At 38.7% G+C, this 17,471-nt stretch overlaps 1 protein-coding gene across 1 annotated transcript in view; it reads right to left on the reverse strand.

The window, feature by feature from the left end:
• CSMD1 (CUB and Sushi multiple domains 1) overlaps positions 1–17,471 on the reverse strand; it is a 1,692,034-nt gene that overhangs the window by 49,464 nt on the left and 1,625,099 nt on the right. Inside the window, exons 55-57 of the mRNA XM_077812120.1 lie at positions 14,323–14,511; positions 11,573–11,746; positions 8,731–8,913 (exon numbers count right to left, since the gene is read on the reverse strand). Coding sequence (XP_077668246.1) covers positions 8,731–8,913; positions 11,573–11,746; positions 14,323–14,511 — 546 coding nt within the window. The remainder of the gene's footprint in view (positions 1–8,730; positions 8,914–11,572; positions 11,747–14,322; positions 14,512–17,471) is intronic.

A 17,471-nucleotide genomic window follows, 5' to 3' on the forward strand; every position in this document is an offset into this window, starting at 1 on the left:
GCACATGGAACTCCAATTTCAAAAGAATGCCACTCCACCCCTATCGGCATGACAGTCACAATGGTAGGGGTGGAGGGTTGCTCTTGAAAATAGAGTCTCCCATCCGATACTGGACAAAACCATTTGTGGTTTCGTTAAAGTACAGGACGAAGGGCAAACCAGCCAAAAAGAGAACGGTTCAATATAAAACCAGATGAGTGACGTCCCTATTCTCTGCTGGGTCCAAATATAATATACGGGCAACGTGGATCTTCTATCCCATGAGTATACGGTGCTCCATTCCCAACCAAGAAGAAGCAAAAGTAACCACAAATTAATAAATAATAATTAATAATAATAATAATAATAATAATGAAAAGAAAAGAAGTTCACCTACAAGCACGTGGTGGCAGACTGCTGCTGAATTTTGCTTTAGGTACAGGTGGAACCAGCCAGCTAGAGAAAGGGAAGTTGGACATTAAGGCCAGAACACAAGATGAGTTTTCTGATCTTGCTGTCTAGCTGCTAGAGACAGCAGTGACAATCCTGCAAGCAGCCATCTTGGCTGACCACATGCAAGCAGGCATACAGAGAGCGAGCGAGCCTGCACTAGGGAGCCTTGAGCCAGCAGAGGGAGCCTAAGTGCAGCCCTAAAGGAAGAATTTCTGTATTCTGAAGGATAAGTGCACAAAGAGCAGAGAAAAATCAAGCACAAATAGTTCAAAACAAACAGAAAAGTTTCCTTATGGCAGCAGAGACATCCAGGGGAGTGCAAAGTCCAACAGGAGGGCAGAGATAGGGCAACTTTTGTGGCAAAGTTGGTGAATTCAACAAAAAACATGAATCATAGGTGGTGTACCTCGAACATTTTGAGCAATTTGTAGTTTGCATCTCCATTCCAGATGGACAAAGAGTTTCAACCTTGCTGACAGTGATGGGTCCAAAGGCATACAGATTGCTGTGTGGGCTATTGTCTCCAACTGTGACTAGAACTGCAATGTATGCCTCAGTTCCTGCAGCAATGCAGGAACATTTTTCTCTTATCTCATCGATTATAGCACAATCATGTCAGTTTCATCAGCGACATCAGACAAGAGGAGAGTCAGTAGCACAATTTGTGGCTGCTCTATAGAAGTTGTCAGAGCACTGTCAGTTTGGGCAAACATTAAGTGATGCCCTGGGTGATCAATTTGTCTCTGGGTTACACAACGATCAGATCCAGAACAGGTTAGATATACACCTGTAATGGATGGTCTAAACAACACTCAGTCCTGCCTTGAGTGCAGAGGACTGGACTAGATGTCCTATTGAGGGTCATTCCAATCCTGCAATAAAGGGTGGAATTTGGGAATGAATAATGTGGAAAAAGATAAGAGGACTAGTGACTCTGATGAAGACCTAAACACTAAACATACTGGAAGCTGGAGTCAGAGATGGCATCTAAGTCACACAAGATCAAGGGAGTTCCCACAAGAATGGAGCTTGATACTGGAGCTGCTGTCTCACTGATTTCTGCATCTACCTCTCACCAGACTTGTCACAAATTTCTGTGGAAGAAACAGCCACTCTTTTGAAGACTCATACCAGAGAAAAATTAATTCCAAAAGGAATAATCCAGGTGAAATATCAACTCAATTGACAGTCATTTTAACCTTGTATGTAATTGAGGGAAAGTAGCCACCCATATTTGTCAAATTTTGGATTGAGAAGCCGAAAGTGAATAGGGGAGAGATCAAGCTGCTCAAGAAAACACCTCACTTTTTTCAAGGAATACTGGAAAGACACTCCACGGTTTTTGAGAAAGAACTTGGGCAGGTGAGCAACATATGCAGCTCACTGTTAAGTCTGACAGCCAGCCAAAATATTGCCAGCCCAGTGTTGTGCCTTATGCTCTGAAGCCTCTTGTAGAAGCTGATTTGGCCTGTTTTATGAACATTGGACTCTTGTCACCAGTTTCATTTCCTCATCGTAATAGTGATCAAGAAGGATGGCTCTGTCTGAATTTGTGGTGATTTCAAAGTGACATTGAATCCAGCTTTATGTACAGACAAGTATACACTATCTTGTATTGAAAATTTGTTTGCTACTCTTAGTGCAGAACAGTCTTTCAGTAAATTGGACTTGTTTAATGCATACCGTTGAATGGAATTTGAACCAGCATCTTACAAATATCTCACAAGCAACATACAAAAAGGCTTGTTTTGTTACAACAGGTTGCCTTTTGGTATTACATTAGCACCTGCCCTGTTCCAGAAAACCATGGATGAGATTCTGAAGGGACCATAAACAAAGTATGATTTTTCAAATCTTCAGTTGACTACCTTGGACAATTAATTGGTGCCCTGGGCTTAATTAAGTAAATGGCTCCACCAGAGAACATGTCACAGTTACATTCATTATTTTCAGAATTCAGAAGTTTCATACCTGTCTGTATGGTAGACATTTTACCTTGCTGACAGATAATCACCCATGACTTTCATTTTTTTGTACCAAAAAATGGAATTCCATCATTTGTGGGCATTGCTACTTTCAACTCACTCCTGTGCCATTCAATTCCATAAAGAGACTTGGCACAGCAAGGCTCATATACTGTCACACCTTCCATGTCCAAGCTTCCATCAACCCAAAGGAACTTCAGAGGAACTGTTCTCTCTCAATTTGATGGATAGAATACCCATAACTAGCACAAACATCAAAAAAGATGATGTCCTAATGATGATGGGCTTTCTCTCGTGAAGGAAATGGTACTACAAGATACAGTGTTGATCGTAAGACTCCCCAGTTTACACAGTTCATCTCATGTAAACATGTATTATCTGTGAATCACAGTTGGATCTTATGGGGAATGCGAGTAATCATTCCAAAATCACTACAATCTCAGGTTTTGGAAGCTCTTCATGAAAGTCATTTTGGCACTCTATGGATGAAGACCATAGCCCTGAGTCATGTCTGGTGGCCAGGGATCAACAGAGATATTGAGAAGAAGGTGAAGTCCTGTACTACATGTCATTAAATTTAGCATGATCCTGGCCCAGCTCATCTACACCCTTGGTCATGGCCTCAGAGTCCTTGAACATGTATTCACATGGACTTTGATGGACCAGTAGAAGGTTATATGTTTCTTTCATAGTCAGTGCCCATTTGAAATGGCCAGAAGTTTTCAGAATGACTTCTACGACAGCTACCAAGACCTCTGGACATCTTCATACCTTATTTAGCTAATTCGGCTTACCACTACAGTTGATGAATGACAATTGATCTCGATTCTGTTCTGAAGAATTTCAGAGGTTCCAGGCTTCAAATGGGATTCAGCACATAGATTCTGCTCCTTACCATCCTGCTACAAAAGGATTAGCTGAACAGTTTGTACAGACACTTAAACATGCCTTAAGAGATAAGTCTATTTTGAACCATAAAAAGAAATTGGACAATTTCTTGCTCTTCATGCTACAGGAACACACCAGATGTTACTATCCAGAAGTCACCTGCAACTCTTCTCTTGAACCAATCTTTGCATACCTGCTGGGATCTGCTATGTCCTGATGCTGCCACACATGTAGCCAATTCTGAAGCTATGCAAGTTGATCAACGGCATCAGATTCATCATTGTTCTTTTCAAGTAGGAGACTTAGTATGGACTTGCAACTATGGTTGTGGAATGAAATGGTACCTGGAGAACTTGTGAAACGCATGGGAGCTATTTTGTTCAGGGTAAAACTATCCAATAGTGTTTTATAGAAATGGCATTTAGAACAGTTGCAGTCTCAATAGAACCGCAGACTGGAGATGTTCCAATAGAACATTCTATTCCTCCCATCTAACCTCCTCCTAATTTTGATTACCTTGTAGAAGAAACTTTGGTACCAGATCTAGTTTATTCGAGATCATATCCAGTTGATTCCTTTCGACTGACTGTTCCTGTTTTTCAGGACACCGTCACACCATCATCACCACATTATCCCAAGAGAGTGTGAAAACCAGTTGTGTCCCTGAACTTATAAATTGTTCAGTCAGCTATTCAGTTCTGCTATTATAGGGCCGAATAATCCCTTGCAATTTAAGAGTCTGTGGAAGTCCACCTGCAACTTTTAGTTAAGTAATATAGTGCTTTATGCTAGCCATATAAATGATAATGTATATATGTTTGCAAAGTTTTTTTTAAGGAGGGTGGAAGAATGGGATGTCCTGTCCCTTTAAATGTTTGAGCACTCCCTCCTCCCCAGTGCAAAGCCTCATTTTCATGTTAGTCTGTTGCCAGAACAATAAACTCTCCACAGCAGACAGCTGTGTTTCTATCATCTCCCTCTATGTCTATGTATCTCCTTCTCTGATGGGTCCAAATAAAACAATTTTCATTACAAAGATGAGAAACGGTTATTTAAAACATTGTTTTTCATGAGGGTGTATAATTTATGAATATTGTAAATACTTAAGTTGTGATTCTGCAAACACATAGACTCTTATTCTCAGTGATTCATTTAGTAGTCATTGAATTATTTTCTTTTTCTTCCACTGTTTTCCATATATCAATCCTTAAGAAAGTGAATGTTATATTCTTCACGGCCTTATAGAAATAGCATTTTTCAACTGGAAAAACTACTAGCTATTGATATAAACAGCTTGCTTGATCAAATTAGACTACAGAGAGACATTTAATTCGAAATATGCTTATTCAAATTAATAGAATGCATTTATACTTTTAAGAACAGCATTCACACTATTTCATCACTTGTGAAAAGTGACATGTGAAGAGATGCTTGCTTGTCTGGTAAGGAAACAGAGCAGCCAGGTAAAAAGCTGAGCTGGCAATCCAATCAGTTAAACAACTGGGTCAGCAATCCAGTCATGTAAACAACTGAGTTAGCAAACTAATGGTAGTGCTAGGCAGAAAAAGTGTTTATGCAATATATAATGAATAACTTTGTAATAGTGTACTTAAAATGAGCACCTGAATATGGTGTCGCACTTGCATTTAACCCTATACTGTGCCCTATTTCAGTGGACTGATCACTCACTGAAGCAGCAAATAAACAACATAGTTCTTCAGCTCAAGAATATGTCTATGAACCTGTGGCATTCTGGGTGGTGGGAACAAGGCACGCATTCTAGCACAATGTACTACTTGATCTGCTCTTTGCTCTCTGCAGCTGTTCCTTGGTTACTGCGTCTGTTTAGGCTATTTCCAAGGCATACAATGTTCCTGCATTCCAGCAATTTTTACTAGTTATCTTGTCGTAGTTTTCAGCTTCTGTGTTTGGCTCCTAGTCTGGTATTTGTCAGCTGCCACAAGCACCATGTGGAAAGCTGCTTCCTCCTGCGATTTTTTATATGGTGTTTTTGTCATTAATTAAAAAAAAAACACACATTTTTTATTTACTGTATCAGTACCATAGACTGGGGAAATTTGTGCCTCCCCAAACAGCTAGATGTGGCCCCACTCATGCTCCGCCCCCAGGCTCTCCCTTGCGTCTGACTCTGCACCCTGAGGGGTGGCCCCGGCTTGGGCTGAGGCCACACCGCCTGCCCTCCCAGCGCTCCAAGGCTGCAGCCACATGCCGCTGGCCTTCCCAGCACTCTGGGGCTGGAGGGGCTAGCCTGGGGCAGGGGTTGGTGGCCATGGAGTCGGGGGGCCTCTGGGCTCTGGCAAGGGGTGCATGCGGAAGGGGCGGGGCCTCAGGCGGAAAGAGTTCACCTACCGCCCATGGCAAGAATCGAGTGTCTCCTGGTTTGTTTATGTAATACATGGCTGTTATGTGGTGTGTGAGGTTTTGAACTATTGAGTTTTGGAGAACAGTGTAGTGGTACTAGGATTTTAATGAAATAATTAAAATACAGACCCAGTTAATCAAATGAGCTAAGTAGTCTGCCAAAAGTAGAAGTTGACCCTTGTCTTTGTTTTAATGAAGTATAACTCTTAGAATATTTCTTTATAGCTTCCCACTTTTCTGTTCCACCTTACAATTTACCTTAGACTCCATTTACTTAGCTTATTCCCCTTCCTACACTAAATTCAGTGTCAATATTCAATATTTTTCTGACACAGGTTCAGAAATGATTCTTAAGTCAGGCACTTAGCAGCTTTGGAATAACACTACTATCCCAAATTAATCTTGTACTCATTAAACTTGGGGAGGGGTAGTGTCTATCTAGGAAAACAGTAACACTCTCTCTCTCTCTCTCTAATGGAATGTTGGATACTACTAACATAGAATTGTGTAATCTGAATTCTATAAAAAAGCTATCTCACATAATGTTTTTCTTACAGTCTGTAACTCACATGATTGGTCTTAGTTGAGAACTAGTCATATAGTTTAAGGTCAGAAGGGGCAACTAGATCATCTAGTCTGCCCTCCTATATATTACAGGCCACCAACACCACTCAGCACCCACACACTAACCCCAACAAAGGAAATTAGTCCCAAGTGAATGAGATCTGCAGGAGACTAGACTATTATATGCCACAGACAGGAAATGCAAAGGACCAGGTGCACTAGTTTCAATGTTGCAAATAACTTGAGCTCATTTTGCATGTGTAGAGCTAGACTGTCTCTTTTCTCTCTTAGCTGTAGGCTTCAGGTTTAGCTTAGCTGAGGGTCTGAGTCTTTCACTTCTCCTTCTCTGGAGGGCAGGTCCAGGGAAGAGAGCAGATAGATACAACTTCATTGTTGTGAGAGAGTCCACCCTTTGTGTCTGTACGATTAGAGTCTTTTATAGGGTTTAGTGCCCCCTTCTCTTGGCCTCAATGTCTATCCTTATCCAATAGGATTTCTAGCATGTTGGCTATGTGGATCAATAATTTGGTGACTCAGGTCACTGTAGAAGATTCCAGTCTGAAGTGGACATTTTCTTCCAAATTCCATTGGTGACCACAGGCATATATCCTCTTCATAAGTAGTACATGTGAGAGGCCCATGCAAGAAGGAGTTGGCAATAGATTTCCATCTAATGGAATAAGGACCATTCTCACTTTGCTAAGTATAATTAAAGGTTCGTCACCAATTACAGTTTCACACATTTCCACTCATTCCTTGTAATAGTTGGTAAGTATGTCAAGCCCAGGATGGAGCATAACCTACTCCAGTGCCTTCTCACCTCAAGTCAAAGCTGCTTTAGCATTCCTCATGAATACTACACTTCAGTTAGCATTTGACCAAATAAAAGTTATTCAGGTCCAAACTCAAATCTGGCCCTTGTTTCCTACAGCAGGTAGGAACACAACATATGACAGTCTGATGGCTGTAAGCTACATGATGCTCACATGTAATTTCATGTCATCTAGGGATCAAATTCCTTTAATTTTTAAGGTGTTGCAAATGAGCTCCCCAACCTGTCCATGATTAGTGTGTATGTCAGGGAGGGAACTGAAAAGGGAACCCTTTTTCACGTGCTTCTGTGTTCAAGACACCAAGCCAAGACCTTCCTCTCTATCAAATGTCTTATTGAATAACATACTGATTATGTTGAGCAGAGTTGAAGGAGCTGCAGGTGAAGTCTGGCAAGCAGCTTGTGTGTCATGCATGCAAACTGACCTCTTATATAACAGTACAAGACACATCTGGAGAATGAGTACATGTAGCAACTGGAACCTGCCCTCAGGCAGGTACGCTTTTTCTGCTATGGAGTTGATCAATGCACCCAGGAACTCTTTCTCGTTTACAGAGGATGAGCGATGATTTTTCCTAGTTCATTATGAGGTGTATCTAGAAAGAGTACATTCCAGGCTTGCTGTTTTCTCACTCTGTATTTTGCCTCTGATCAGCCAGACATCCAACCAGAGGTACATTGAGTGCCCTGTCTTCTCAGGAGGGCTACTAACACCACTAGACATTTTGTGAAGACTCTTGATGGACAGTCCAAATGGAAATACATTGTACTGGTAATGATTTGGTTTCACCATGAATCTCAAGTATTTCCTGTGGGCTGGATGGATGGCTATATGAAAGCATGCATCTTGCAAGTAGAGAGTTGTGAACATAAAGGGCTGGAATGATGGAGGCAAGCATTACCATCCTGAATCTGAGGTTCACATATGTGTTTGTTCAGTCTCTTCACTCTAGAATAGCACAAAGAACCCCTTTTTTCTTCAGGTTAAGGAAATATCAGGAGTAGAAGCCTCTTCTGTGGCTTCTAGATGGAGAAACGAGCCCATTTTTTTGTAATAGGCTCTCATGAAAAGACCCCTGAAGAGGAATGGGATGGGGAGGGTGTGGAAATAAAGGGGATAGCTGTGTTCTACACACATTTGTCCAAGGTGATATCAAACTAAGCCTGATGGAATGAGCAAGGCTGCTCCCAAAGATGGGTATTGGCTCCTGATGAATTCTGATGTGTCTCTTGACATTCCTGTCAAATTTACTACCTGGTAGATGGAGTGGTATGGGCAATGGAGGAGGGGGGTGATGAGTGCCTTTGGTATTGCAATCATTTTCACAGCAGGTACTCTACAGTTGTCTACTCTGAGAATAGAAAAGAGCTTGCTGCCTCTGTTTGGGCTGATATTTATAGGGCAGCTTTCAGTAGGTAGTTGGTGTATAAATCTCTCGTGAATTAAGCTCTCCACAGGCTTGGCAGTTTGGTAGGATTTTGGTGTTTAAACAAAAGTGTAACTGCATGCCAGATGATTTTTATCAAATTTCTCCAGCACAATTTAAAGGTATATTATTGGTGTAAGATTTTTTTTACAGGATGAATCATAGTTTAGCAATAAGGCATTCAATGTTGTGATAAATTTTGGAAACTGCCACTACTTACCATCACAAACAGGCTGTAAACCAGACCAAGAACCATTAAGCAAGCATGTTCGTTCTGCAGATCCTCTCAGCTGATAACCCATTTCACAAGAGAAACGTAGTAGACTTTTTATTTTGAATTCATCCCCGAGTCTCAACCCATGAGGTGGTACACCTGGATCATCACAATATCCAGGACTATTTCCTGTAAAACATAATGCAGTAGAATTACTGGCAAGTTATATTTCACTGTACATATTAACTTACATATAAGAGTTACACTACCAGCTAGATTTTCTTCTGTTTTAATTAATCAGTTTGCTTCTAGTCTGGGAGATTGAAAGAAAAAAAGTAACTTCTCTATCTACATCTGAATCCGATAAGACTTAATTAAAGCTCACAAAGTGATAAAAAATGAGTGATAGAAGACAAATATTAATATTGAAAACATTCTATCTTGTTGATCAATTATTTCTTTAGCATGTATAACTTTTTATATTTGCTCAGTTTTATTGTTCTACATTTTGGCTGCTATTAATTTATAACAATAAAAGTAAGATAACAGCAGAATTGGAGAGAGGTTTGGTTACATATGCAGTGGAGAATAGCTGAGATATATATATAGCCCCATTTATATATCCACTAGTGACTAGACTGTGCCTAACCCTATGTAGACAAGGAAGGGAATGGACACATGGAGCCTTCCCCACCTCACTTTGCACTCCTGTGCAGGGGCCAGTCACAATTCCAATGGAGAGAGAAGAGAAGGCAGTGCACTTACGCTAGACTTCAAAGAGGGTGGTGTATGGTGATGGCTGTACTGCATCAGCCAACCAGTTTGTCAAACATGAAGAGATGCACACACCCTTTCAAAGAATAGCAAAGCTGCCATGACTGCATGTTCTCTCCAGGAGCCCCAAGAAGGAATACTGTTGGAGGAGCCAGAATACCCCTGAGCATTTCACTTTTTGTAACCTCTGAATCAACCCTTCAGTGTAGGCCAAGTCTGAAAGCCACAATCTGGTCCAAAATAAACAATAAAAGGAAACACGACAAGAGTTACAACAGTCATGCTTAAGTTACACTGTGTCTGTGTTGTGAGAAACAAGTTTGATGGCCAAGTGTCATTAAGCACCCAAAAATGCAGAAGACAGTATCTCAATCTTTACTGAAAAGTTCTTTCAAAATTAGCAGGAAATGATAAATTTGCTAGATTTTTTACAATACATTTTGGAATTTAAAATTATATCCCTCCTATAAAAATCAATGGGATGGTTCACAGAAACTTTTAGCAAGATTATCATTTTCTACAAAATTGCATGTGTGTCTATATATACATATATATATATATATATATAAAAAAAAAATATTATCTTTTATCTTAATATATATATTAAAAGTAGAGTCTTTATAATACAATTGAACATCTATTGAATCCTTTTGGTTTCATCTGTATTATTTTCTATAACATTCATTGTTCCATCATGGAACCTGTTCACATACTGGGTGAAATCATCATTTGACTTAAGTCAGTGACAAAACTCCCACTGGCATTATTTGGCCCAGGATTTCACGCGCTGACTTTAAGGCTTGCTGAGGGCATGGAGACATACCATGAGCTATGTGCTATGTGGAAAATAGACATCCAAAACAAGGACCTGATCCACTGAGATGCTAGGCACCCTCAATTCCCACTGAACTCAATGGAAGCTAAGGGCCTGTTGAATATCTTGCTGGATCAGACTCCAATTATGTGTTATGTATATGTCATATATGTTACAGAAAAAATAAAACAAAACAAAAAGCATACCTGACTTAGAAACATATTACAGGGCTTCAAGAATTCTACTCGGACTGTTTTTCACATCCCTCCAATAATAAAATGAATCAGATGTCTTAGTTGTTATGGGCCCAATCCTGCTTTCATTAAAGTGATGAGTGTAAATCCCATATACTGCTTATTAATATAGACGGCTTCTGGTACAACTAAGAATACATACACTGTCTATGTATTTTTTATTATGTTTTTAAATCAAGCCACTACAGATACATTTTCTCCTTCTTCTCCAAATATGGAATTCTCTCACCAAAAACTTCCCTGGCTCAAGTATTAAGATAGGAAACACAATTCTATCTCCATAACAATTTTTAATTAGACTAATTTGTTTTTTTAAATCAGATTTGATTATCATAAGGCCCTTCTGGCCTTAGAATCTATGAATCCATAAAATATATTATGATTTTGAGGTCCCGTATTGCAAGGCCCTGAAGGTATAGAAACTGAAACTTCCTACCAATGTAATCAGAATGTAACCTTCTCACCGCAGGTTTGGCCTCTTTACATCAGGTAAAATGACCCAAACAGCATAGCGGGGCTATAAAAGACCCACTTCTGGCTGAGACAAAATCCCACAGCATAGACGCTGGAAGGGAAGAGGGTATGTAATCGTAGGTGGTTTACCATTTAGTATCCTTGCTGTTATGGTTTTGTGTCAGATATGTTGTGTGTGTGGTAGCCTTAATGTTCACAAAAAATGGTGTATAAATAAAAATGAGCATAGGTGTAAATGGAAAGCAGAACTGTGCAAGTGTGTAAATACTATTTTGTTATGTCATTTTATGTAGCATCGTACTGAACATACTACAAAGAAGAAGGCTACCTACATAGTGACAAACTGACTGAGGGCAAACGTATCAGCATGTTTGAATAAAGAGCTGCAACTGAAATGAGTCCATACTCAAGGAAACAAAATAAAGCTGGAACAAAAAATGTATTTGTCTGGAGTTAAAAAAAATGCTACTTGGGTACAGTTTTAATCATTTTAATTACAAGGTCACATTCACATGATGGTACATACAACTACCTGAACAGTGAGGGAGAGTTCCGCTCCAGTGGCTATCTTCTTGGCACACTCTAGTAGAATTTCCTATGAGAGTTCGACTTGCTGTGCAAGAATAGTGAACTATAGATCCATATGTGAATTTATCTCCTGAAAGAACTGCATTGGCAGGAACTCCAGGATGTCCACAAGAAATGGCTACAAAGAGGAAAGAAAAACATGAATATCATATGGCTGTTCATTTTCAGATCACAAACATCTGTGACAGACTTCTAAATATGAAGTCAGCTCTACACAAAATAAACATAGTTGGGTTGTGGCTGTGGTTGATTTATTTGTCTTTGATAAGGTTAAGGTCAAGAACTACACTCTAAACTCATTTCTTTGACTTAGCTTTCCCACAGTAATTTCTGCCACATCCAAGCCCCCACCTACCCTCATGAAATCTTATAAACTGGATACACTGTATCTGCCACAGACAGGAAAACAAGTCAGTGAGATTTTTAATCTTTATTTCTATTTTTAAATACATGGGAGGTGATCAGATACTACAATGATGGGGAGAATCTTAATAAATAAGTAGAAGATAGACAAAAAGTACAAAAATATGAATAATTACGCCTGAAATTTTATCAGAGAAATTCACAGAGGGCAGTGAATGATAGGAAAATATATTTATATCATTTTGGTGAATTATGAATTGCACATATTTACTTTTTATTTTGGGTTTTGAAAAAAAAAATCATACAGGCAAAGTTTTGTTTGTTCAAATGTTCCTTAAAAAAAGGCAAGAGCTGAGATTTGTTTAATCAGGAAACAAAATTCATTTCATTATTAAAGGAAATTCATAGCTAGAATTTTTTTTTAAAACAGTTAGGTCTTCCAATCAGGGAAAAGAAATTAAGGGAAATTCTACATCATGTAAGTAAACAGTCACAAAATTCAAATGTTTTTTTTTATATATATATATATATATATATTATTTAATCAAAAAATGTTGAATCATGGGCAAAGTTCTAACAACTCTGGAGAACCTGGGAAAGAAAGAAAGGCTACTTTCATCGAACAGCATGTAATGGCCATGATGTAAAGGAAAATTGAAATATAATTTTTAAAAAGTCATTCACAAGTACTGTTTTACACTGAAAGTAATACTCTCTTTCTATTTTTACTGCTAAACTGAGAATTTTTAACAAAAAAGTTTCTATATTGGGTTAGATGTTTATGACCCTACCCAAGCACTTTTTAAAAAAAAGTTTTATACTTGGAGTAAGAGAGTGGAACAATGTATGATCCCTTTGAGGAATTAAACTCTCTCATCGTGTTTGGAAATCTGCTTAAGAATTCAAATATCAAAGAGCCAAATCTTATAGTCCCCAATGAAAAACTCTCATTCAATTGAGAGCAGAATGTGAGATTTGTCCTATAGACAGCTCAAAAGGATTTGTGTATCTCAGGAAAATAAAATGGGTAGATCTGAATTATAGTGCAACAGAGACAGTAAACAGTGCCAATTTCTGCTCTCCATTACACAGAGAACAAAATTTGTCCTGGTCTGTGGAATTTCCCTGGTGTCATCTTTTTCGTAGCTGACGGGGGAATCATAGACAGTGAGAGGTGGGGTAGGGCCACAAAGGTCTGTATATAATTTTCATTATGTTGTGCATAAAAGTGCGAATGTGTGCTTGGGTGTATAAAGTATTCTTGCCAGTGGTTTACTTTTAAACACTGTCTAAACATACAGTATCTATACTTTTCTTTAATATTGGTAATCTCAATGAACCTGATTTTCAGAATTATTGAGCACCTTCAGCTTGCATCTACTTCCACTGGAAATATGAGTGCTCTGTACTTCTGAAAATCAAGCCCAGGGTGCCTCACTCGCCACATATTGGTTATGGAAGGAAGTAGAATGAGAAAGAAAGAAAGAAAGAAAGAAAACAAAATCACAGGTTTTACAGGACAAGACTGCTAATCTGGTTCAATCTGATTAACTGAACTGGTTGGTATATAGGTGTGCACTAGTACAATAAAACAGAAAGTAAACCATGGAATATATCATCAGTGAAAACAATACAACCATTTAGTGAGCATGGAAATTAAAATATTTTTGTGAACTGTTCATATTCCCCTAACTGTCATACTAATTCAGAAACCTGATGTCAGAAAGTGAATGGGGACCAATCAAAAGGAAAATGAAAGCTAGTTAAATTGTTCATTTCTACAGATGTGAAAGTCACTAAGATGACCATAAAAACCAGTAGAACTCACCAGAAATCTTTCTGAAAATAAATAAATGAAGTGGTGTTATTGGAACCTCCCTCCTAAACAAATTATCTTGTGCAAAGCTGCCCCTTCATCTCCTTCCACACGTGCACTAGCAGATAATAAAGACTAGGATGATTCTTCATTAAAAAAAACCTAGCACTCTGATGACCACGAATGGTTTTAGATTATTAACCAAAATAACATGTAATACAAATATAATAATTTCAAATTTTCCCTGGGTATTTCTGGATATCAAAAGGACAACAAAAGGCAAAACTGTCTTTTTTAAATTGACTGACAGCATTTAAAATTATAGCTCCATTTGATCTAAAATACATTTAAATTTTACAAGTAAGGGTTGTGAGCCATCTTAGTTTTAGTGAAGTCTCAATAAATGAGACAGTTCAGTTCAAGAAAAGTTCCCAGATACATGTGGTGAGGCGTTAGCTGATGTTTCTGCCCTTTCTGACAGAGGAGCATATCAATTCAATTTAATGAATACTTACGCAAACATTTGGGTAGTGACCTATCCCACAAGCCATTAGCCTTACAAGTCAAAGCAGATGAGCCCAAGATGTAAAATCCCTTCTTACAATGGTACACCACACTGATTCCATACTTGAAACTTTCAGGGTAATTCTGCTGCCCATGACGAATAGCATTTTCCACAAAGCCTGGATCAGAACAGTTCACCACTACAAGACAAACATGTTTGTCACCAATTTTGTAAACACAATATCATGAATACATGAAAACAGATCAAGAGAGAATACTCCACATTTCTTCACTAATGGCTCATGAGCAGGACCTGTGGTTATGGACCTCTGATTTTGGCTTGATTTTAGGACTCCTTACATATTAGGTTTTTTTTCGAAGTGTCGAGCCCTTTTTGATGTAGAGATACCATCCAAAGAGTAAGCATTCTTTTCCTAAAAAAAACCTAGCCTCTATAAGAGTCTGTCAGGGCTGGCCTTTCAGACCCGTGAAGAATGTGTGTGCCCTGACAAATTTTTGGACTCCCCTGACTAATTTGCAGCTCTGGTGATCATATGGAGCTCTAAGGCTGCAGCAAGTTCCTTCCTGATTTTTGTCCTGTAGCTGCGCTATAAGCATTGCTTCTGGCCTCAAGAGGAGCATCTCAATGAAGGAGCTAACTTTGTTGTAACCCTTGGAGAACTGAGAATGAAAACAATTTTCAAATGTTGGCAACTCTGCATTGACCTAGTACAAACTGCTGGGCTCCAATTCTCCTATCAGGTCTTTAAAAAGCTGGTGGTGGCCTAAGGGTTCCCCATATCTGCCCCTTCCACCAGTGAGGTTCCAGGTTCTAGCTGCACAGCTACTCAAAACACTGTTGTTTCTCTAGCCACAAGTACAGGTTCTTAGCCTGTAAATCACCTATAATTCATCTGTGAGGTCTGCAGCGCAATCTTGATTGATATAGAACTGAGACAAAGCAAGGCCATTTTCACAGCGACTTGTGCCTCCACAGTAGCTCTGTGCCCCCTAAAGCTCTGTGAAGGTTCCCCAGTGGCATGGTTCTTATGGAATACAATGCATATAAATTATGGGTGTTACTACACCATGTATGGAAGGATGCAGCAGATGCCCCCACCATACGGGGTCAGGTCTGCTTACTAGTGTGGTGGAGAGAGGATCAAAAGCGACTCCTTCAACCCATTCCACTGGAGTGACAAGTGCTGCTGTAGATACAAACTCTGCACATTCTTCTGCTCCTTTACAACAGAGATTGTTATAGTGCTTATCTGCTGTGCATGGGACCATGAGGTGTAAATGCTCCTTGCTTCCTCTCCTCACTTAAGCACCTGGCACAGGGCTGGGCACAATCTGGCCCTGAGTATGTTGTTTTAATATTAAATCAATGAAACCTAACTATTTCTAAAACCCACACTTCAATTTAAACAGCCCAGAACCTTTTTCTCATTTTGACTTTCCTGTAATGTGCACACAAACAGCCTATAATAATAAAAAAGAAAATACATTTCTCACTATCAATACATAGAAGGAAAAAATATATGATTATTGGGAAATGCAGTACTTTATGTGGGAGACGTCTCTCTTTTTAAAATGTATATCCCCAATCCTTACTCTTTGAGCTAATCCTCCTTTTATATATATAGCAGAGGCTCTTTTCCACTGGTAGAAGCAAGATCGTGATGCTGAGACTGAAATAGTTTTACTTTGTGTAATGCTGTTTCAGTACTACCCAAGGACTCTGTCTTCTGGGACTCCCCGAATGGCGGGACTCTACTGGCTTATAGAGCAGCTTTCCACTGATGGAGTGGTACAAAGCTGCCCCATTGTGCTGGGGCACCAGGGCAATAATTCACAATGATTTACCAAGGTGGTAATAAAGTAGGAAAAATCTCTGTACTGCATGCCCAACACACAATACAAACATCATTACAAAGCACATACAATGAAAAAGAAAACAAAAATATTACATTTTGATGATTTTTTCCTCCCTTAAGGTCACAAAATAAAACATTTGGCACATTATTAAGTTTGACCAAAAACGTAGACTAATTACCAAAAGCAGTGCTATTTTGACGAAATTATCAATTGCAGACTTGCCTATAGCAGTAATTTATAAATAAACAAAATAGGTAAGTAAATAAATAAATACATCAGAACATCCTCTGTCCCCAAGCCGACTTAACATTTAGTGGTTAAGAACCCCTCAAAACAAGATTTTGAATAAAACATAATAAAGTTAGGAAACTAGCATAGCGACCTTTATAGCCAATATTTTGCAAACTGCACCCAAGTTAAAGGAAAATATTCTTGACAACTCCTGCGAAAATCAGATTGAAACCAAACATAAAATGTGTTACTTTTCTGGTTATGATTATGTGAACCTTTATAAAAGAGGATCTGTAGAATTTATGGTGCTCTTTTGTTGCTAAAAACAGGTCTGTGCAGATTAATGTTTATTTTTCCCATAACACAAATGAAGATTTATTTTTATTGTATGTTTTAAATATCAACTATTATATATGTACATATTTTGGAAGAGTCATCTTCTTGGACCAAGGATTGTCATTTTCTATGTTTGTACAGTACCAAGCCCAATACAGCTCCGACCTAGCTGGGAGCTAGGTGCTACTACAATATAAATGATAAATAAATAAAATAACAATAATAGTAATAGTCACTGCTTTATAAAAACATTTCAAGCAGAATTTTACACTTTGCTAAACTTTTATTTGGTATGGAAAATAAGGACCTGATCTTGGAATAATTTCAGTACATGACTACCTTTGCTGCCATGAGGAGTCTCATTTAACTAGTAAAACTCATAACATAGACTACTCATGGGTGAAATTATTTGAATGCTGAAGTATCTGCAGGATTGAGCCCTAATTTAGTTCGATCACAGATATGAACACTTGAAGAAGCAGCACTTCTAAGAAAAAGTGCTGTTTGTGGTACATGTGTTTTCATCAATCTCACTGGCTGAAGTGAAACAGAAAAGATTCCCCTTGTTGATCCAATAGGATTATCTTGCGTTCCAATCCTGAGAACACTTATGTATGTACTTTAACTCTGTGAGCAGCCCTGTTAACTCCCTCATTTTTATCCTATTGTAGGATAGGTTATCCCTTATGTGTGTGCTAACAATAGGAACCTCATT

Source organism: Eretmochelys imbricata, chromosome 3, assembly GCF_965152235.1.
Source record: "Eretmochelys imbricata isolate rEreImb1 chromosome 3, rEreImb1.hap1, whole genome shotgun sequence".
Lineage (NCBI taxonomy): Eukaryota > Metazoa > Chordata > Testudines > Cheloniidae > Eretmochelys > Eretmochelys imbricata.